This window comes from Scedosporium apiospermum, assembly GCF_000732125.1.
Source record: "Scedosporium apiospermum strain IHEM 14462 chromosome Unknown SEQ_SAPIO_0044, whole genome shotgun sequence".
NCBI lineage: Eukaryota > Fungi > Ascomycota > Sordariomycetes > Microascales > Microascaceae > Scedosporium > Scedosporium apiospermum.
Window position 1 is genome coordinate 634,514 of NW_015971745.1, and position 21,012 is coordinate 655,525.

General features: G+C 51.8%; 8 protein-coding genes across 8 annotated transcripts; 3 read left to right on the forward strand and 5 right to left on the reverse strand.

Moving 5' to 3' along the window:
* Nucleotides 1-1,147: 1,147 nt before the first annotated feature.
* SAPIO_CDS1023 (uncharacterized protein) lies at nucleotides 1,148-4,300 on the reverse strand (the record flags this gene model as incomplete). Its single annotated transcript, XM_016783859.1, has 4 exons — nucleotides 1,148-2,539; nucleotides 2,729-2,916; nucleotides 3,012-4,089; nucleotides 4,166-4,300. The coding sequence occupies 4 exons, from the start codon at nucleotides 4,298-4,300 to the stop codon at nucleotides 1,148-1,150; spliced, it is 2,793 nt and encodes a 930-aa protein (XP_016645953.1).
* Nucleotides 4,301-5,074: 774 nt separating this feature from the next.
* SAPIO_CDS1024 (uncharacterized protein) lies at nucleotides 5,075-5,616 on the forward strand (the record flags this gene model as incomplete). Its single annotated transcript, XM_016783863.1, has 3 exons — nucleotides 5,075-5,137; nucleotides 5,260-5,332; nucleotides 5,396-5,616. 3 exons carry the CDS (start codon nucleotides 5,075-5,077, stop codon nucleotides 5,614-5,616), a joined length of 357 nt encoding a protein of 118 aa, XP_016645954.1.
* Nucleotides 5,617-6,685: 1,069 nt separating this feature from the next.
* SAPIO_CDS1025 (Uncharacterized protein) lies at nucleotides 6,686-7,996 on the reverse strand (the record flags this gene model as incomplete). Its single annotated transcript, XM_016783870.1, has 2 exons — nucleotides 6,686-6,786; nucleotides 6,847-7,996. 2 exons carry the CDS (start codon nucleotides 7,994-7,996, stop codon nucleotides 6,686-6,688), a joined length of 1,251 nt encoding a protein of 416 aa, XP_016645955.1.
* Nucleotides 7,997-10,907: 2,911 nt separating this feature from the next.
* SAPIO_CDS1026 (uncharacterized protein) lies at nucleotides 10,908-11,853 on the reverse strand (the record flags this gene model as incomplete). The annotated part of the gene is made up of 5 exons (XM_016783877.1): nucleotides 10,908-10,963; nucleotides 11,116-11,203; nucleotides 11,368-11,464; nucleotides 11,603-11,685; nucleotides 11,761-11,853. The coding sequence occupies 5 exons, from the start codon at nucleotides 11,851-11,853 to the stop codon at nucleotides 10,908-10,910; spliced, it is 417 nt and encodes a 138-aa protein (XP_016645956.1).
* A 684-nt stretch (nucleotides 11,854-12,537) lies between these two features.
* Nucleotides 12,538-13,853, forward strand: SAPIO_CDS1027 (uncharacterized protein; the record flags this gene model as incomplete). The annotated part of the gene is made up of 3 exons (XM_016783885.1): nucleotides 12,538-12,568; nucleotides 12,624-12,677; nucleotides 12,751-13,853. 3 exons carry the CDS (start codon nucleotides 12,538-12,540, stop codon nucleotides 13,851-13,853), a joined length of 1,188 nt encoding a protein of 395 aa, XP_016645957.1.
* Nucleotides 13,854-14,711: 858 nt separating this feature from the next.
* Nucleotides 14,712-16,736, forward strand: SAPIO_CDS1028 (uncharacterized protein; the record flags this gene model as incomplete). The annotated part of the gene is made up of 4 exons (XM_016783892.1): nucleotides 14,712-14,757; nucleotides 14,971-15,101; nucleotides 15,184-16,286; nucleotides 16,364-16,736. 4 exons carry the CDS (start codon nucleotides 14,712-14,714, stop codon nucleotides 16,734-16,736), a joined length of 1,653 nt encoding a protein of 550 aa, XP_016645958.1.
* Nucleotides 16,737-17,255: 519 nt separating this feature from the next.
* Nucleotides 17,256-18,405, reverse strand: SAPIO_CDS1029 (uncharacterized protein; the record flags this gene model as incomplete). The annotated part of the gene is made up of 2 exons (XM_016783900.1): nucleotides 17,256-18,309; nucleotides 18,383-18,405. The coding sequence occupies 2 exons, from the start codon at nucleotides 18,403-18,405 to the stop codon at nucleotides 17,256-17,258; spliced, it is 1,077 nt and encodes a 358-aa protein (XP_016645959.1).
* An 841-nt stretch (nucleotides 18,406-19,246) lies between these two features.
* On the reverse strand, nucleotides 19,247-20,078 carry SAPIO_CDS1030 (uncharacterized protein; the record flags this gene model as incomplete). Its single annotated transcript, XM_016783910.1, has 3 exons — nucleotides 19,247-19,617; nucleotides 19,729-19,915; nucleotides 19,989-20,078. 3 exons carry the CDS (start codon nucleotides 20,076-20,078, stop codon nucleotides 19,247-19,249), a joined length of 648 nt encoding a protein of 215 aa, XP_016645960.1.
* Nucleotides 20,079-21,012: the final 934 nt, after the last annotated feature.

Sequence of the window (21,012 nt, forward strand, 5' to 3'; positions counted from 1 at the left end):
TCTTCGAAAAATTCCACATTATGCATCGTAGACTGGAATGGATTCTGATTACTCATGTTTTAATCCAAGATGCGACTGTAATCTCGACGGGGTTCTCAAGCGTTAAAAAATAATATCTGTTGACGACGCTTCGATGCAGTGGTTTCCTTTCCCCAAGCTTCGGGTTCGTCAGGAGACATCTTTGGCCGTTCCTGTCGATAAGTTGGGCAGGCATTCTGAAACCTGTCACAGCTTTCATCCTCCAGCAAGACACCTGAAGCATGAAAATGTCGACGAGATGAACGGGATGTGTTGCATCAACGTGTCGCCACAGTTTTCAAATAAAATGGACAAAAGGAAATCTACGAGTCATTAACCGGTCGAATGTATTGGTCAACAAGCCATCCTCGTAAGACTTGTAAGACCTCGATGGCGAGCAATTCAGAGACGATCTAAGCGCTGAGCTCGACTACAGGGATTCATATATGGCTATAATTAGGGGCTCTGGCGATATCGATCTTTCTCTGGCGCCTAGCCAGGTCGACCAAGCCTGCTATACTAGATTACATCGAGGATGTCGGACCGTGGGCGAGACTGCGCTCTCTGCAATTACAAAGTATCGAACGACAGAGTTTACAGTGCTAGTGACACGATTATTACCAGTGCCCCCTACCAAAGCCCCCGCACTGTGTGGCCTGGAGGTACAAACGCCAAAAAAAAAAAAAAAAGAATGTATCTCCCGAACCTGAATCGAACAGGTGACCCTCTGATTGAACTGTTGCCATTACAGTCAGATGTCATGAACCAACTAGACCATCGGGAGTATCCGATTGATGTTAGATACAGCTTGGAAGCGTCGATTTTAACAGCCCCGAGATGTAAATCCGAGAGACTCGGGAGAGCGAGAGACTACTGTAGATACGCCCTTGACCCGGTTCCTTTCCTCATTGCAGATTGAATTAGCGTTTAAAGCTGCAATCTCGGAGTTATTCACGGGATAAGTGCGGATGATATTCTCAGATACACATGATAATAAGTTTAATCATAGATATCGTATCTTACGAAGAAATTTCTATGCTCTCAAAGAAATTTAAGTATAGAACAGAGGATTCCGTTAGCCAAGGGGGATAGTTCTTCACCAGCAGAAGAGAGAGTAGATATTGGAGATTTACACGACGGCAACATCGTGCCTCTGGCAGCCTTCCAGCCAGTCAAAGGCCGACCTAAGAACCCTTCCTCTGCCGACGCGGCGATAGACCTCGGGGGCACCAGAACACATAGGCAGATTCGCCTGCGCAGAGACCTTAACCAATGCCAAAAAGTCAACACACATCGACTCGGTCTCATCGTCCAGCCTCACATACTGCAACAGCGGAGCCGCTATAATCTCGGCCGTCTGCAAGTCCTCCTCGGTGTCCAGGATAACCCACCCGAGAATTTCGCCATCGACTGCCGATCGCATCGTGTTTGTCCCCGAATCCAATGCGAGTTCCGCCCACCCGAAATAGATCTCCGGCGGCCACCTTTCATACCGCGTAAAATGAGGAATTTCGCTAATAGTAGAACCAATCTCGATAGCTTGACGCGGCCCGGAGATTCGGAGTACCTGTCGGCCATCTGGCGTAGCTTCGCCGAAACTGACCTCCGAGAGCGCTTCGGGGTGGGCCAGGCATTCGTTAGCGGTCCACCTTGCCGGGCCCTCCACCGCCATCCAGCTCCACGACGGACAGGGGAAGTCGGGGTCACCACCCAACCGGCTACTACGGGCGACGTCTGGGACCCAGAGCAACTGGGAGAGTAGAATGTCCTCGGGTCCAAAGTCAAGGAGTCCGAATCGGAACGTGGCACCGCAGCGGGCCGCCATCCGCTCTTCCAAGCCTTGAATGGCTTTGCCCTTATCAGAGATGTAAGTCAAACTCTTCTTGCTGTACTCCTCGACTGCCGCTTGCCATACTTTCCTCGCGGCATAGGGAATCCCGTAAGTGAAACCTCCAATCGTCCTCACCTCTAGGCTTATCCCGGCGGCTCGCGTGCGTCGCTCGGGGACACCGGTCCGTTCTGTATCCCAGTATCGATTGCACCTCCACGCGACCGTCTCCTCGGTGTAAAATATGCATCTACGAGAGAGCTCCTTTTCCTGGAAGACCCATCCGCGAGAATACCACGTTTTCTTTTGGATCTGCAATGAGAAAATATCGCCTTCGTTTATGGGATGTTTTTCCATGAAGACCGGCAGCATTTCACCTTTTGAGGGTGGTTGGGCGGCCTTCATGTCGTACGGGTTGTCAAATCGTGACTCGACCGCAGGAAATGGATGCCTCACCCATAGAAGGGGCCTCCTCCGGACGATGTCTCCTCCACTTAGGAACAAGCCTCGGTCGGGCAAGTCTCCGCTAGGCCCCTTCGCGTCAGCAGCCACTATTGTACAGTACGATTTCTCAAATATTGTTCCCATGAGTCCTATCTGCGTGTCAAGGTCGTCAGGGTCATCCTGAACGATGCAAAGGGAGTCGATCCAAAGGAACCGTTCGTCTAGCTCCCTCGTGAGGCGGATGGCATCCTGGAAGGTCTTGGGGAGTTGTTACTGAGGAAGCTCCAAATGCCACGCCGCCATTGTCTCTTTAGTCGTCATTGTAGGCTGTATCTTGCCCCAGCAGTGACTGAGTGTCAAGTACCGCCCTATCATCTGGTAGGATGTAGTCACCAGGCGCGGTGCTTCTGATCCATCGCTGGGCCCCACGTCAATGACCCTGAAGGGAAGTGCCGCAGAACCAGAGACATCATCGAACTGGTGCCCGGAATACCGGCCGCGCTGACACTCGTCGTGAGTCGAGCGGCATTCGTCAAGCCAGGTACGTAGTAGGCGGAGGTTGCGGGGAGAAGAGGCAGCTTGCAAATCTCTTTGCGTGAAGATGCCATGACTGAACAAACTCGATTCTATCCTTGAATAATTTTTAAGCTCTTTTCAACCCATCAGGCTGTACGGGAAACTTGAGGAGGATTTTTTACCGGCCAAGAAACGAGAAACATACCTTCCAAGGAGTAGATCCGGATGGGTCTGCCATAATGACCAGAATCAAGCTTGAACATTCCATATCGGACACCAGGCCCGAGAGCCTCTAATGCCCACTGCAACCGGTCGCGATGGATCTTATCGCAAGGTAGATTCATTTGATTAATGCATGTCTGCGTGTTGTAAGCATCTCCTAGGAGCGCGCAGAACCGGCAGTGGTCCTTGGATTTCTGGACCTCCTCAAAATCTAAAGGATGCCGAAATCCATTGACGAGCATCGGCAAGGTGATAATTCGGCACGCTTGGCAAAGATCGGCTTGCTCGGATAGACCGGCGCCTGGATTGTCTTTTCTCTCGCCGCTCCTACTACTGATGCTGGTCACCTGGATTGATGAGCCATTCTTCTGCGTCCCTGAGATACTAGCTTCTTCAACGGGCGAGGCGACACCCAATTTTGTCTGATGCATCTGATACACAGGGGAAATCTTCGGTCCTCTGGGCTCGGCAAAGCTTCTCAAGGCACGGTTGACAACGTTTGAGACGACTGACAGAACCGGTGACGACTCATCGAGGGATGAGACCCGGCTTAGGAGCCGGATGCTGGCCTCAACTGTGACCAGTTCAATCTCGTGTCTAAGGAGGCGTTTCTGCTCTTCGAGAATTCCCAAACACCTAGTAATACCTTCAAGTGCATCGAGCGAGCACTTGATCTTATCGATGGCGGTTGCAAACTTGGACAAATCATACACGGACCATCGCCTGACCACCCACGAAGATTGCTCCCTCTGGCTGTGTCTCCAAATGCGTTCTTTGCACGCTTCGAACCTTGACTGAAATACAGGCAGGCCGACAGACAGGGCGGCTGCTCGCTGGGCGTCTCTCTCCCTCTCCGGCACGTCCCCTCCAAGCTGGAACCTCTCGGTGAAGACCTCGGCATCCATTATTACGAGACTGAGATCGATCAGGCTTTCTTCTAAACTTTGCTGGATCTCTGCTGCGAGTTTCTGTCTTTCATCGCGCGGGCTGGTTCCGTCCGGACTCGGGAGCAGTCCGGCAGCTTCGCCCCAGGCGAGAAATCGTAGTCTCTGCAAAGACAGCTAGAACGCAATCTCGGTCAGACTCGACTATCACTTGGAAAATAGTATATATAAGTAAACTACCCCCAGTTCATACTTTCGTACATAGGAGAATGAACTCAGGCCCCGGATCTCGACAAGTGACGACGATGTCAAACTCCCGTACGGAGTTTGAGAAGAGTCCTGGAGGATCCAGGTGACCAAGGGCTCTGCGAATCCTAAGGTGAGCCATGTTTTTCTTTCGGGACTTCTCTGTCGATTCAGTCGAATGATGCCGGGGACTCGGAGCTAATAATATCCACCGGGCGGCTAAGATGGCAAGATCTCAAAGATTGAATCTCCAAGCGTCTTCTGGCCAGGCGGCTATCTCACGCCAAGGGGATTAGCGCCTTCGCTGGATGAAATTCGAGATGAGCATTGTTTCTTCAGGCGATGTTCTTTGTCGTCGATTGGTCTAGAACTACTGCAGGCAGAAAAGCGGAAATAGTAACATACAAGACACGAGACCGAGAGACTTGGAGTCGACGGCTCATCAATACCGTCGTTCAAATGCCGTCTTACTGTTGATGACTGAGATACGAAGTAATTGAAGGTATTTTGTACTGGCAGGTCCAACCTGAAGCTATACCGTGCGAATTTTCCTTTTGTTCGCCACAATGGTCACAGCTGGGTTGCCTCCAGCGCATGTTGAATTGACATCGACTCGCGTAATCTATCAAGTGAATCACTGAGTACTTCTACACTGGCATTGTCCCAGCGCACAGCCTCAATCCCACGCTCACTGTGCCCCTGCCACTGTGCCCTCGTCCGATGAGCACTTAAAGCCCCAGTCAGCAAGCGCCGCCAGGACACGACTTGTCTCTAACTTCTGCGCTTGACTTTCCATTGATTTCTCTTTTTCACAACCTCAACATCTTTACGCGCCCGCATAACTTAATTCCCCTCCTCCCAACCCAACCTCTTCTCTGCCCACGAAAACACTATCTTGCTTAATTTCGAGAACATCATGTCCCGTGGTAACCAGCGTGAGAAGGCCCGCGAGGCCAACCTTAAGAAGCAGGCTGCCCAGGTATGTTAGCCCCTCGATTTATCCATCCGGGTGGATTACGGTTTCTGGAGTCGCGATCATTTTTTGTCCCGTTCATTCCTTCTCCGAGAAGGAAGCCATGCGAGATCTCCCTCCATGATCAGGCGGGCTCAAAGCCTAACCCATACACCATCGGCCAGTTCGCGAGGCTAGGGGCCTCCGGCGCGCCCCAACCAGGTTCTTTCTGATAATTGTTTTGGAAATACCGTTTCCTAACTCACTCGGACGCGCAGAAAAAAGGCAACACCATGAGCGGTACCCAGATGCAGAACGCCAAGGAAAAGGCCGCTGAGATTATGCGCCAGAAGCAGGCTGCTGGTAAGCTTACATCTAGGATTCCTTACGCCCTAAACCAAGGCAGAAAGAAGAAGAAGGAAAAAATGAGAGGCCATGCCGTTCTCATTACCTCTTTTCTCTTCCTCCTCGCGCACGAAGAGAGGACGGACGAGACGAGAGGCTAGGCTCATATCTCTCCCTATGCCTAACTTGCTTTGAAAAACCATGAAGCGACGGTGGTCAGGGTACTAACCATGTGATTCCATGTTATAGCTGAGGCCAGGAAGGCTGCTGAAGGAGCCAAGAAATGATGATCCAGCCCATTTGAGTCGAGGCTCGAGGCTCGAGGCTCGAGCTCGCCCAGCTCACTATCCTCCCACACGATGCAGTGTTGCGAGTTCGTCAGGATGTAGGGAATCTCGTGGTCCGATCTCCTATTTCTCCTGGGTGGCTTTGACAGCAGAAAAGCTGGATCGTGGATGAAGCGAAGGAGTTTTTGGTGTATTTCGGCAAGTTTACATTCTACAAGTTCAATGACTAAATGATATCTCAATTCTTTGTCTTCTCGTTGTGAAATGCGCGGTAGGATCCTCCTTAGAAGATCTCTCTTTTTCTCCTCACTATTAAGGGGCGAGTTCGAGCTCCTGGCGCCAAGCCAGATCCTGGGTGGCGATCATATCTCTCAGTCGAGACTCATCTCACAACGAACAAATGATTTTCTTACGACACAAAAGGAATTTAGGAAATTTTCTTCATTCAAAGCAGTCGTCGTCTATTCTCCTTTCGACTTAAAAATAAGAAATAAAAAAATGCATAAACACCAACCCACCCCCCTTTCCACCAGGGGAATCTGAAAGAAAAAAAGAAGGCGCGACAAAAAGGGGGGTTCTTCAGAACGAAAAAGATCCATTTATGAATTCCTATTAATCGCATCCAGAAAAAAATAATACGAACCAGTCATATAATATATATAACCCTTTCCATTTTCGCGGGGAAGCGAGAGAAGATGAGGGGAATCAAGAAACCCAAGTGCTCGACTCTCGGTAGAGAGCCAAGGGAAGGGGGAGGAAGAGAGAGAAAAGGGATGAGGAAAACGGCCCCGTTCACATCATTCTTGGAACGATGTCTTCGGACTTCCCCTTTTTATCCTTCTGGCGGGAGAAAGGTGTTCTCTTGGCTTTCCTTTTTTGTGTTTTTCATGAAATCTACAAAGGGAAGTATGCTCCTTCAACAAAAAACCAAACCACTCGACGCTTAGCGACGGGCAGGGGTGACGGGAGCAGGAGCAGCGGGAGCAGGAGCAGCGGGCGCGGCAGCACCAGCGACAACACCAGCAGAGTTCATGTCTATCGTGCCTATTGTAATTTGTCAGTGGGTTGTCTTATTTGTTGAGTTGTAAGAGGGAGTAAACTAACCAGCAACACCACCGAAAGCGTTGAGACCCTGGGTAGCAGGGTCGGGGAAAGCGCCCCCGGCGCACTGAACGGCGCACTGGCAAGAGCCATCGGCTCCGATGGTGCCCTGGCCCATAACGATGCCTCCACCGAGGGTAGCGCTGTTGCCAACAGACGCGGGAGCAGAAGCGACGGGAATGGAGCCCGAGGAGGCGATGGAGGGGTTGACGGGAGCAGGCGCGGCGACATCAACCGAAGAGGCGGCAGGGTCGGCCGAGCCCACAGCAGAAGAGGCAGGGTCGACGGGAGCGGGAGCCGCAGGGGCAGGGGCCGGGGCGGCGTTGTCTGCGGGAGCAGCGCCAGTTCCGCCGGTGATGGCGGTGCCAGGGAGGTCACCTCCGCGCTGGGCGATGGCGTTGGCCTGGAACTGAGCGTGTGTCTTGGCGGCGGTGGGGTTGATGGAGAATGTCATGCCGCGGCCGCAGTGGTTGCCCTGGGCGCAGAACATCCAGAGGGCGTCGGTGGTCATGACTTGCATGGCAACCTGGGGAGGGGGGACAATGGTGTTGTCGGGGTTGGCCATGAAGCCGGAGTCCATGCCGCCGGCGAGGGGGTCGCAGGGGGTGTCGAAAGCGGACTGGGTGACGGTGTGGTTCTGGCCGTAGAAGGTGAAGATGATCATGTCACCAACATTGGCGGCGACCTCCTGAGGGAAGAAGGAGAGACCCTGAGGACCACCGACGTCGACGGAATGGGTGGCACCGGTGCCGGCAATGACACCGCTAGCACCGGGCTGGATGGTGGTGGAGACACCGTCGACGCCAGCAATGGCGGTGGGAGCAGCGCCCGCGGGGACGGTGACGGTCTGAGTCACAGTCACTTGCTGGTTGAGAGTGGTGGGAGGAAGACCACCACCCTGGTTAACCCAGACGATGACGGCGTTGACGCCGCTGATGGCACCGAGGCCAATGCCTCCAATAGCACCGACGCCTCCAACGACACCGCCAACACCACCAACACCGGCGACACCACCGACGCCAGCAACACCACCAACGCCAGCAACACTGCCAACGCCGACGTTGGGATCCCTCCTAATCTGCCTGCTAGTGCGAGCGGACTTGGCAACGGCCAAGGGAGCAAGAAGGAGTTGTAACGCGTTCGAGAACTTCATCTTGATGGTTGTAGATTAAGAATTTGAGCTGTAAAAAAAAGAAAAACGAAATCGTACGAAAAACACGAGAGAAACGATAATCGGTCCGCGCCGAAGAAGTGAGAGACTTGAGTTTAATCGAAAATGTTGGAAAGGGTTGTTCTGGATGGTCGAGGTCCTGCTCGGGGAGAATTGAATAATAGGAAACACCGGAGGAGGAAGGAGAACGAAAGTGCGGAAGAAATGAACGACACACACAGGCGACGACGACTTGAAGAAGAGAAATGGGAAGAAAGAAACAAGATTCCCTTTCGCCTTCGCGGTGGGAGGTGGGAATGGGCCGGCTTAAATCGGGGGAGCATGACGATCTCCAGTGTCCCTTGTCTGACGGGACCAAAGGACCCAAAAGGGGAGGGGGGGTGTGGGTGAGGTCTCGAAACAAGACTAGTTAATCTTCCCTGCTTCTCATGGTGGGGATGACGCTCGGGGCCAGGTACGTCCGAATAATCCTAGTGGTGGTAGCAATGCCATGGCTTTCGGTTCTGATGCAGCGGTTGAAGGAAAGCAGGGGAGCCGATGTTCCATGCGGCGTATCGTGGGTGTGAGTGAGTGAGAGTGTGTGTGTGAAGGGACGAAGTGACGTTGGGAGGTACTTCGTACTTGGTCGTCAAGGGTGACTTGGGGCGTGGATGCCGAGGCGGGATCGAGGTACTCCGAGAGGTACCACGGCCCAGTTGTGTTTCTTCGCGGTTCATCATTGGTGAACTTTAAGTTACGCCCCCTTCTTTCGGAGCTCTCGACGACCCCGATGGACAGAGCCGCCCTCCCGCTTACTGAAGGGGGCCAGATTCCAGACCGTCGCCGTAGCCCTCAATGCTGCAGGGTCAGACTTAAGCCTCTAAAAAAAGGTACGAGGTCGTTGTAAGGCTTGCGAGGGCTGGGCACGGGGTTGCTCTGACAAGAATCGTCTCGGATCGTGTTTAGCATTTTGGGTGCCCTTGTACAATTGCCTAATGAGGCAATCGCTCAGACTTTGACTTCACCAAGCTTCCTTGCTCTTAAAAGTAATCCTTGGGTACAAAATGCAACGAGAGGGAGATTACTATACACTGCACAGCGACTCTATTTTCTCCGCCATGACCCTTACCCTTCAGCATCGACAAGAGCCAAGCGTCTTAGTGCATGGTTTTCGCTTACATTGCAATCTCGCTTTTCGTTCTCTCCACTCCATATTCCTGATGCGAATAGGAGGAGGACTCCTGTCAGATTTTCTGTGGAAAAAGGCAGCGGTTCTGAATGCTCATCTCCCTGATCCCACGGGCGAGTAGCGAATAGTGGACAGTGAACAGAGGATTAAACTTTTCGTCCATCCCGGCATTGGATCTTGCAGCAGAGCCGTTCCTTAGTCTCCACAACTTTAAACATTCGGAGCTCGGAACTTCCCCTGCCACCGCCCCTGAAGAACCTGAAGCAAAGGGGTAGCGTGCACAGTGTTTATATCGTGCAGAAGTTTTATTCGGGTGCATTTTATGGCTGGAAATGCACAGTGCGTACACATGGCCCCAAGTACCTCGACAACATCTCAAACACAGAGCACTGGCATGAAACAAGCAGTGGCGGCAAGGATCTGGTTGCTTTCCATTCTCAAATCCGCCAGCCTTCTGAGCCTCCCAAAAAAAAAACTTACAAACCATCGCTCTCATCAATCTTGATTTCGTCTGTTTAATTCCAAGGTTGCTCGCTTCCGTGGCGGCATCACTTCAGTTGCGTGTCTCCGCCCCACAAACATCCCTACACTTGTCCTTGGATATCCCCTATCAGCAACTTTGAAGTGTTTGGGGACTTCTTGAAAGGAGTCGGCGGTGGGGCTCAATCCATTCCGTCCTTGATCTGAGCCACCGATATATTGCGTGCTCACTCATTCGGGGATTATTCCAAGTGATTCCCCAATACGGGCTTCCCAAAGATTCCATTCGACCAGGTCGCGACATGGGATGCCAAGCTTTTTGATTCCCACCGTCGAAACTTATTGATTGGTTTTGGACGCTCTTGGCAGATTTAAGCTCGTAGCGACAATTTGATTTCGAGATTCCTCGCTTCGAAAGACCCTTGAGTGAGAGAGGAAGGAACTGGACAGATCAAGGCCTACAATTCCTTAATTGAGAGATTGTCCCCTTCAATCTTTCTACTGTAGTCAACCATACAGCCCATGCCAAACGTTAATGAGGCAGTTCCTATCTACAACTAGCTTGAGCATACGTATGCTCGATTCCGTGAATACCGAGGAGCCAGAATAGATGCGCCGAGTTCCCGACGCCGCCTCCCTGACCCATGCCGAGCTTATCGAGATGAGGGGAGTGATGCATCCCAACTATGTAGTACTGGGGAAACTTGGAAGGTTTTAAGAAACAGTGGCTAGGCCAATCGGCCTCCAGGACTTTAATAGATCAGTGCCAAAGGGTTGAGAGTGTCAAGCTCCTTCTTTCGAGGGATAGCCCTCCCTCCATTGCGAGGTCCCTGCACCTTCAGGAAGCAGAATCCTTGCGCCCTAGCACGTGGATTCAAGGCCGCCAGTGTCTCTAAAAATCTAGGCAAGTTTTCACTCCACATCGCAGATAACGACCTGGGCAAGTGTAGTTTACGTGGTGTACAGTAATACCGTTGCACCGTAGAATTTAGCCTCAACGTTACCTTGGTGGCGAACGGGATTATCCCTCCCATCCTCAGACTGGAAAGGCGCTTTTCCGCCAATGCTTTGGAACAGATCTCGTTACAGAATTTGAGCTTCCCTGTCGATCACTTACACTGCCAAGGTGTACTGCCACCTCCGAGCTTGACAACCAGCGGGCAGCCCCCACAGACGAACTCTCCTGCCATCTTGACCAAACTACGGACTTTTGACATCCCGTGTCCTTTGGCATTTCATACCCTGTCATCCCGTGGATTCTTTCCTCTTCTGCTGGCCTTCGTATAGTCCTGTGTAGTATCCTGCGTAATACCAAGACATCAAGAGTCTCTTAAGTCCTTCGTCTTGCACTAAGCCACCATTACGGATCCCCCCTCCAGTTAGTAAAAATAGCGAAGAAGAAGACCAGAGAAGAGACGAAAAAACCGCCCAAGGGGATAAAACTCGCACTGACCTGAGCCCAGCAGACCTGGCGGAGCAGAAATCGCCGGTTGTGATGATACTTCCTCAGCAACGCGGGCATGTTGCTCCGAAACAACTGCCTGTAGAGACAAGTATGATCATTTAGCTCTTCGTTCACGTAAACTGCCTGAAAGAAAATACCAAGCTTTTTTGATCGACTCGGATCTGCTCAAGGTATCCTCCGGACGGGTAGCAGCAATGCAAGGAAAGGGAGAGGGAGACAGTGAACAGCAGCCTTACTTACATCTGAGCGATCATTCCCCGTTTCACTCTCGATGGTAGTTGGTTTTGCGGCGCCTATCTCAGCCTGCGCATGTGTCGCTTCCGTCGGCGCACGAGTCCTAACGTAGATCACTCTATCTCAGATTCGGTGTTCCCTTTTCAACATCGATTGTGTTCTATGTGGGACCCCTCTGACGACCGGGCTCATGCCTTAATGGGGACGCGCGGCTACTGTCATGAAGATTTGGGATGCTCACTCTGTTCGGATCTCTTCTTCCTCTTCTCCCCCTTCTATTTCCTCCTCTGGTCGGAGGCCCGTGACGTGTATGCTGTGGTATTTCTAGATGGGAGCCTGTCAACTACGAATTCTCTCTGGCTTGTTGTCTGATCTGAACATCTGGGCTTTTGAGATTACCTTGTACTCCGCCAACGCCTCATTCCATGAATCCACGAGCATGGAGTCATCCCATATGTCGTCATGGCTGAGTTCTTGGTTTTGGTTCTCCATTGTGAAGGCTTGAAGAAGTTGATGATAATGGTCGTTGCGCCGGTGCCCGGGGAGTGATGGATTGATAAGGAATTGAAATTACGAATGGCGATGAGTTCTCAATTTAAAGCCAACGATGCCGAGTTTCCACGAACCGCAAGCGTTGTTGAAGGGTGCAAGTTTGGCAGATGGTGAGAACTGTTACAAGGGAGGAAGGTCTAGGCTTCCAAACATTAGTAGTGGTGAAGGTGGTGAAGTATGTCACCAATTTCTTCTCGCTTGGTATCAATGATTCCTTATGTGACACAGAGAGGAACCGGACGACGAAATAATCTCAGTCGTTGGTACATATTCAGCTCCATTCAAAACATCTGCTTAATTGATATCTCTTGATGCTGTGTTGGCTTCTTGAGTGAAAGACCCCCCCCGCCGCTCTCTGGCTGGAAGAGACCCCCAGGTGAAAATGTTCTAATCAGAGCAGGGGCTATCGAGAACGCATGATTGGCCCTCAATCTACCCCACCTCTACACCGAGGATTTTGTCCAATGAAAATCTATCGTCAATCTCTGACCGAGCTCACCGCCCTAATTTCACTGGCAGAAAAAGGATTTTTTTTCCTGGTCAAAATTCTTTAGCAGTCTTGTCGGTCCTGTCCCCGCCTCCAAAGCCGAAACCATTTCGAGATACCCCCATAACTCATACAAAATGGCAGTCGAACCCAAGGTCAAGTCCAAAGGTATATTATAGAAGGAGATTAATCTCGTCTTCAAATTTACTAACGATGGAAACAGGCGCTGCCTTGAAGAATGGCAAGTCTAAGCTTGCTGAAGCTAAGAAGCGGAAGGGTAAGAATATCGACAACCTCGTTCTCCCATATGCAACAAACGGCCTAACCTTCTTTTTTTTTCGTCGTTGTAGCTTCCGAGGAAGAGCCTGCTTCGAAATCAAAGAAGTTGAAGGCCGTCAAGGCAGTCGAGAAAGAGAATGCTGGAAAGACGACAGTGCAGGAGAAGCCTTCAAAGAAGAACAAGAAGAAGAGCAAGAAGTCCGAAGAGGTAGCGAACGATTCTGGGAACGACGAGGCCGCTGCCGAATCCGCGCTTGTTGTGCGAGAAAACGCATCCGACGCCGAGGAAGACGACGACAATGCCGGCGACAACGAGGCCGAAGCCCTGGCTGCCGAAATCGACAGTGGTGACGAGCAGGAGGAACTCGACCAGGCGATGGCCCAATTCGAAGAAGGCCAAGACGTCGGCAAGATACCCAAGCTCAGCAAGAAGGAAAGGAAGGCGATAGAGGCTGCCCGAAACGAAAAGCCCGGCATCGTATACGTCGGTCGCATCCCCCACGGCTTTTACGAGCACGAGATGAGGCAGTACTTTTCGCAGTTCGGTCCTATCAACCGGCTGAGGCTGTCGAGGAACAAGAGGACGGGCGCGAGCAAGCACTTTGCCTTTATCGAGTTTGCTGAGGAGACTACGGCCGAGATTGTCGCCAAGACCATGGACAACTACCTCCTTTTTGGCCACATTCTCAAGTGCAAGGTTGTCCCTCTAGAGAGGGTCCACAAGGATCTTTGGATCGGAGCCAATCGCCGATTTAAGAAGGTGCCGTGGAATAAGATGATCGGAAACAAGCTGGACAAGCCCGCGACGCAATCGGCATGGGAGAGGAGAGTCACGAGGGAGCAGAGGAGAAGGACGCTGAAGGCGTTGAAGTTGAAGGAGCTTGGCTACAAGTTCGATGCTCCTACTCTAAAGGCCATTCCTCCACCGGCGGCACAGGACAAGCCTGCTGAGATTGAGGAGGCTGCTGAGGAGGCTGCTGAGAAGGTGGAGAAGACGGAAAAGAAGGAGAAGAAGCAGAAGAAGAAGCCAGCAGAGGTCGAGGAGGCTCCTAAGGCGCTTCCCGAGCCCCCTGCGGGACCCGAGATTGTGGAGGAGCCTGAGAAGAAGTCGGCAACTAAAACGTCCAAGGCCAAGAAAGCGGTAAAAGCAAAGAAAGGAAAGTCAAAGGCGTAGGGATTGATTATTTCATACGTATTATTACACGGGAGTTTAAGTCTAGGTTCATGAATTCGCATATAATCGCACGGCTTCATTTTTGTTTCTCTCTTTTCAGTCTATTACATGTCAGCCCATAGCGAACCCACAACACCTGTAGCAAAATAGGCAAGCCGCGGGATTATAAAGGGTAGTGTCTCTCTACTTCGGTTACGAGTATGAAGAAGCCATAAAAATGGTCTTATTCAAGAGAAAAGCGACCGAAGATGAAAATATGTATAGAGGAGAGGAGAGGAAAAGTGCATGCGACTCGGCGCTTGGGGAAAGAAACTTTATCGTCGCCGTTGCCCAGACTATTCGATGACTAATCATGCCTCGCCAGCCCCAAGCCATGAGAATGAAAACGACGTTTCGAGGAGACGGGATATTGCCAGGATGAACAACTCGAAAGCCCAATCCAGGACGCTAAATGGAAGGCTTGTTAAATGACATAGCTTCAAGCTAAGGTGGCATAAACCGCATTCCGTCTCTACATCGTCGCATTCCTCCCAACCATTGTCTCCTTCGTATTATATACTCTTTGCCTAGTGGTGGGGGGCATCCGACTGCAATTGTACACTTTCTGTCACAAAATCGCAAACTCGCTTACGTAGTCGAACCTCAAGATTCGTGTTCCATATACTTAGACTTGGAGAACAATTGAACACTCCGTGTCTTATTAGTGCGTATCATCCTCAACTGCGTCCGACAAACAAACAAACCCTCCCTCGAACATCGTGAGCCCATACCGGCGACAATTCCAAGAAGAAATTCCCGAGAATCCAGCGAACCCTCCTGATGCCTCTTCCATAACGTCGCCATCCCATTCCACCCACCATGTCACCATCTGCGCCAACTGACCCTACACGATCGGCTGCAACTGGTAGGTTTCCATTCCGATTGGCACCCTCAGATTAACCAGAAAACTGTGTCCTCCATCCAACGTGGCGGGACCAGGAAGAGCCCCCACTCGCATACACTATACGCAGAACAATCACAGTCCCTCACACCCCTCCTTTCGTATTCTCTGCTGTGCATACAGGCCAGCTAAGCTATCTTGGGACTAATGGCCTTATTCTTCGATTGGACCGAACAGGAGCGAAGAAGAAAAGTGGTAAAAAGAAGAAGAATGCGAACAAGCCCAAAGATCCTGTAGTGAATACGGGCAATGGCGATGCACCTGGAGGCAAGGACGAGGGCTCTGAAGTTACTGGGACCCCTGTTCAGGTATGATTCTAGAAGCTTGTTCCGAGAAACTGCCGCCACGGACAGCCTAACGCGGAGGGGCAACCCCAATCTCCACGATTAGGACACCTTTAACGACGAACCAAATCCCGAGGTGACGACGACGGACGAGATAACCTCAACCTCAATACCAGAACCCGAAGAAAAGCCAGCGAGCAACGGCCACACCGTAGCCGCTGAATCTGTCGAACCCGTCAAACCTATCGAGTCGGCGACCCTCGATGCATCCTCGAAGCTAATAGCCATGGGGAATGACAGAGAATCCCTCCACGCGGAGGTCGAGGAATTAAGAAAACAGCTCGAAAACCTGAACAAATCTCATGCCGACGAGATTGAACAGCTCAAGACCGAAGTCGAGGAAGCGAACGCCGCAAAGGAGAACGCCGAAGAGCAATATCAGACATTACTAGAGAGGGTGGAGAAGATAAAATCCACGTTAAGTGATCGTCTAAAGCGCGATAGAGAAGAGTTAGAAGAGAGCAAAGACAGGGTAGACGAGTTGGAAGCGCAAAATGAAGAGCTCAGGAATAGCTCCGCGGCGACAGAAAAGGAGGTTGGGAGGTTAAAGGAGGAGCTGCACGAGGCCGAGCGAGAGCTGACGAGTCTCAGGAGTCGCAATAATCTCTCGGCGCAGAACTGGCTGAAGGAGAAGGAGGAGTTCACCAAGCTTGTGGCACATCTCAAGGAGGAGGTCGACATGACGACAAATGCAATGGGCGAGTGGGAGGTCATTGCCATGGAGGAGAGGTCCGTGAAGGACGGCCTCGAAGAAAAGGTCTCGGAGCTTGAGCGCCAGGTCTCGGCGGTGCAGGATGCCTACTCGAACGCCGTGGCCGAACGAGATTCGCAGTCTAACGCACTTGACAACCTGCAGAGGGCTCTTCAAGAGATCCAAGAGGCGAGGAGAAAGGAGCTCCGAGAGATGGTCGAGCAAGTCCAGACTCTTGAGAAGTCCGTCCAAGAAGCAGATGCGCGGGTACAACAGGCGGAAGAGGAGAAAGCTAAGCTCCGTCATGAGCTCGAGCGATGTATGCCGTTCGAGAAGGAGGTCAAGGAGAAGAACCTCCTTATCGGCAAGCTGCGGCACGAGGCTATTGTCCTCAACGACCACTTGACCAAGGCTCTGAGGTATCTTAAGAAGACAAAGCCTGAGGACAGCGTCGACAGGTATGTTGTTGTTGTTCCTATGATACCACGATCATTCTCTGGTTCATTCTCACTTCGTTTTATCTAACTTGTTCCAGGCAAATCGTCACGAATCACCTCCTCCACTTCCTTACTCTAGATCGCTCAGACCCCAAGCGCTTCCAGATCCTCCAAGTCATGGCCGGTTACCTCAACTGGACAGACGAACAACGAGAACAAGCCGGCCTCGCCCGCCCCGGCACCTCCTCCAGCATTCTCAAACTCCCACTATCCCCCTTCACACGGACGCCTAGCACCGCCTCGCTCAACACTGACTTCATGGCCGAGAACTCGAGCGGAAGGGAATCGCTCGCCGAGCTCTGGGCCGGCTTCCTCGAGAGGAGCGCCGAGGAAGGCGCCGAGGAGCGATCGAGGAAGGATAGCGCATCGAGCGCGGCGACGGCGGGCACGAGGCCTGATGCTAGGGGCTAGAAGACCCGGCGTTTCGCTGGAGGTTGAATGTACGAATGAAGTATGTGTGTGTTAAGAGTTGGCATGCTACAAACTATCTGGTCTATGGGTTCTCAGATACTGCCCGAGGGCTGGCTAGAGGGTTAAAAAGGGGATTCACTTTTGTTCATTTTGATCTTTGTTGTGGGTGATTTTCTTCGTTTCCAAGGGCGTTATGCTATAGGGTACGGACTAATGGTTGTAAGAGAACATTGATTGCATCATATAATCATTATTGCACTTCTCGAGTTGATTCTGTGGGCTGTTTTCTGTTTCATCGAACTCGATTTCCTGAATATCCGAACTAAGGAGACATACTCGTACTCTATACATGTACATCGCCAGCCAACCTGCCATTCAAATGCTTCACGAAACACGGGGAACGCCAACTGCCCAGAAACTCAAGATCTAACCAGAGAGAGAACTTTACACCTACAAACCACCTCAAAACCTAGGGTGGGAGGGAAAAAAAAAAATAGAGCGGAAAAGAAATCATCCAATCTACTTATTCTTTTTCTCCTCCGCCGCCTTCAGATTCGCCGTGATATGCTCAGCATAACTCTCCGCATCCTTCGAAATAGCAGAAACGTTAAGCCTCCCGTTCTCCAGCGCATTATTCACGCTCTCAATAACCTCCCTCTCCTCCATAACCGTCCGCATTAGATTCCCCTCCTGGACCCAATACGCCGCATTCTGGCGCCGCAGCTCGTCATCGCGACTGACGGTATTCATAACGGTCCCCAACGCATTAAGTTTCGCCTTGAGCTTACTCAAAGAGAGGACGACAGCCTCGGCGCGCACGGCGGGGCTAGGGGCGTCGACGAAGGCGCGGTGCGTGGAGGATAGGTACATGAGCCAGCCGAGGAGGCCATCGAGGGCTGCGAGGACGAGGAGGCGGTAGACCCTTGCGCGCCAGTAGAAGAAGTCGATTTCTCCGACGCGCAGGGCGCGCGCGTTCAGTTGGTAGTTGTACGAGTTGACGAGGTAGAGGTCAAGGGCCGCGAGGGCGATAGCGGCCATGGTGGCGGGGCGTCGCCATTTCCCTCCGTAAGTTTGGGAGAGGGGGCGGGATGTGACGAGGGCAATGGCGAAGAGGTTGAAGAGGTGAGGGGCGAGGAGGGAGGGGAGGGCGTAGAAGTAGTAGACCTTGGGGTCTTCGGAGGTGCAGAACGTGCAGCCGGTCAGGACATCGGGCCCGTACTTGAGGTAGAGCAGGCGGGATTCCATGTTTACGAAGCGGGCGCGGAGGGCCTCGTCGGACGGGGTTAGGGTCTCGTTGGGGCGGAGGGTGGAGAGCCTGTTGAAGAGGACGTCTGGGGGGATTTGGAGGCGGGATTGCGTTGCTGTGAAGACATTTTCGGGGGAGAAGACGGGGAGGGTGAGAGCTAGGAGGAGGAGCGCGACACCGAAGAGGACGGTGAGGGCGCGGGAGACGGAAGGTGGGAGGGGTTGGATGGATATGCCTTGTGCGCGGGGGGCGTTTCGGACTTGGCGGTAGTAGGAGATGGCTTTGGGGAGGAGAATGGGTCCGAAGAAGATGACGAGTCCTCGGATGCTGGGGAGAGTGTGCGTGTTAGTGGAGGGTCGCCATTAGTTAGAGGTGTGTTCTCAGAGTTGTTAAAACCCACTTTTCCCAGGTTGAGGAGCCCATGGTTTCGACAGAACAGCGCGGAGCTGATTTTCAACTTGGAGTTGGTTATGGAGAGGATTGGCGCATGAGTTGTTGTGGGATATTGGGTTTCTTGGGGCGTCGGATCTTGAAGGGACAGATTTAAGGCATGGGGATGCAACGCTGGATGACCTCAACGGTGCAGCCTTGGCCTCTGCAGCTTCCAGGCACCGCTTTTAGTCAGCCTGGATTTGGGCGGCTATGCCCCACAACGCCCTAATTGCCAATTTTTAGTGTTATTCCAACGCCGAAACGAAACCCGGCGCTTACATAACAGGCACTCTTCTTAAAACTACAAGAATCGGAAGAAAAATTTCCAAGGTACCACAAACTCAACCCAGAAATCCTCAACACATCCACCATTCAGTCCGAACCAGGACGCTCCAAGATGAGCAACATTGCATAGATCTAAGGCACCTGCCTTCATGAGAATATTCTATAGCAATGCAATAACGGTAGGTCCTTGGATGCAACCGCTCCTACGATATGAGTAGTAGAAACCAATCACCGATTATGGAGTCCGACAACGACCGCTGGCGCTTTCGAAGCTTTGAAGACCCTCCGCAAGGAGCGCAGTGGTCCTTAGAGTCAATAAGATGCCTAGAAAAATCCCAAATACTCTGCCAAGAGTAGTCTCCGTCGTGTTGCAGAGCCTTCGTCAAATGAAGAGCTTTGTGTCAAATTCTACGAGATACATTATTTCATAATGATACAAATTTTTGTTTCCGGCTTCCGGCTTCCAGGTCGCCGCCATACAATTAAAATCAATGCGCTTGGTTTTTTCTTGTTCGTAAACATAATGCCTTCTATCATACCATACAGTCTATAGTTCCTTCTTCTCCTCGCTCTGACCAGCGGTCGGCGTACCCGTCCTTCCGGGCACCTTCACTCCCGCCGCATCCTTGCTCGCTGACGTGGCAACAAGGGCATAGAGAGCCACGAGAGCGTCCGAGACCAGCGTGATAACCACGGTGCAGGCCACCTGCCACGAGAGGATGCTGACGCTACCAAGAGGGGCCTTGGGCAGCGAAAGGAACCATTCGGCGTAGTAAGGGAAGAGGCCTTGCGGGAGCCAGAACATGGGCTCCTTCGCATACCACATGGGCAGCAGGAAATGCGGCGCTTTCGTGAGGAGGAGCCGGGCAATGCTGATGCTGCTGTCGAACTTGGCTTTCGCGGCGGTCATCTCGGCCTCTGTGGAAGAAGAGTCTGTCAGCATCTCCAGCTCTGTGTTCAAGACTTTCAGATTCCTCTCTGCGCCAACGGTTTCTTATGGCACAGGGGGATTTGAATTTCGGCGCGTACTCTTCTTCTCGAGCTGCTCGAGGAGCTTGTCATGCTGCCTCCTCAGCTTCGCCCACTTCGCAAACTGGTCCTGGCTGCTAGTTGCGTTCAACTCGAGTCGCACTTTCAGATACTCTTTCTGGAGCTTTCGGTTCTCGACTACTAGCTTCGACGTCTCAATCGGAAGGCGATTCAGGAGGCCCCATATCTAGAAGAGCAGGGTTAGCGTCGTCTCGGGCTAATGGGAGCTCCATGCCATGCGTGAAGTTGGTGACACGTACTAGGCTGTTGATTGCACCTGCACCGACGGAATTAACAATGTAGATGGATAGCTCGACCGCGAAGATGAGCACGAGTAAATTGGGAGACATGGTGAGCTGTGTGTTCGCCCAGGTTCAGGCGAGTCTGGGGATTAAAAGGACTTTGCTGCTGGTCGTGTGTTCGTTGGTGGTGATGTAGTTGTGGCTTGTGCTAATGAGGTATCCTGATCCCGATTTGAGGGAGCTTGGGTGTCACGTGCGCGATGCCACACCTCAGCTCCTCCGGAACCGCAGCACACCCCAGGATTCATTGATAGCGGGCATCCCAACTACTGCTTCATTCTCACTGTCGCATCCGTAGCAAAGTCCACGTCAAGAAGCCTTTACTACCGACCGAGGTGTTACTATATATTATTAGGATTTTAAGATTTATAAAGAGCCATGATAGATTGAACCTTAACAATTGGGGCAGCAGCCAGAGAGATCATTCATTATGAATTTCCGCGGGAACTGAATTTCGGATCCTGTTGAAATTACAGTATACACTGATTTATATCCCGTAGATAAGCTGGAAATGCTCATTCTTCTTGGGAATAGCCGAAACACTGAGAAAATGAGCGAAAGTACAATGGTAGGTTATGACAAGGAAGTCTTAACGCAACATCATGCCTCCTTCGAGTCCTCCACGTGTTTGGACGTCGTATCTTTTAACCAAAGGAGCAACTTTACATTGTTCTTTGTTAATATCTCTGGACGAATCACGACAGCTGGCGGGAGCCTCCAACATAATGTGCAACGTGGAGGTGCCATCTCATGTCCCATATTCGCCATGGTGAAGAGGAGGGCATAGCACTCCTTTTAAGGAGTAGAATGGTTCCACGGATACCACTGTCGCCATATCTCTCGATTGTGTTGGCGGTTAAATCCGATAATGTATGCGAAACAAATGCAGCAAGATAGAGTATCGAGCTTCCTTTTTCAGCGTCCCTCATGCTCTCTCTTATAAGAGACCCGTCCCCGCCCAGTCTGAGGACAAGCAAGAGAG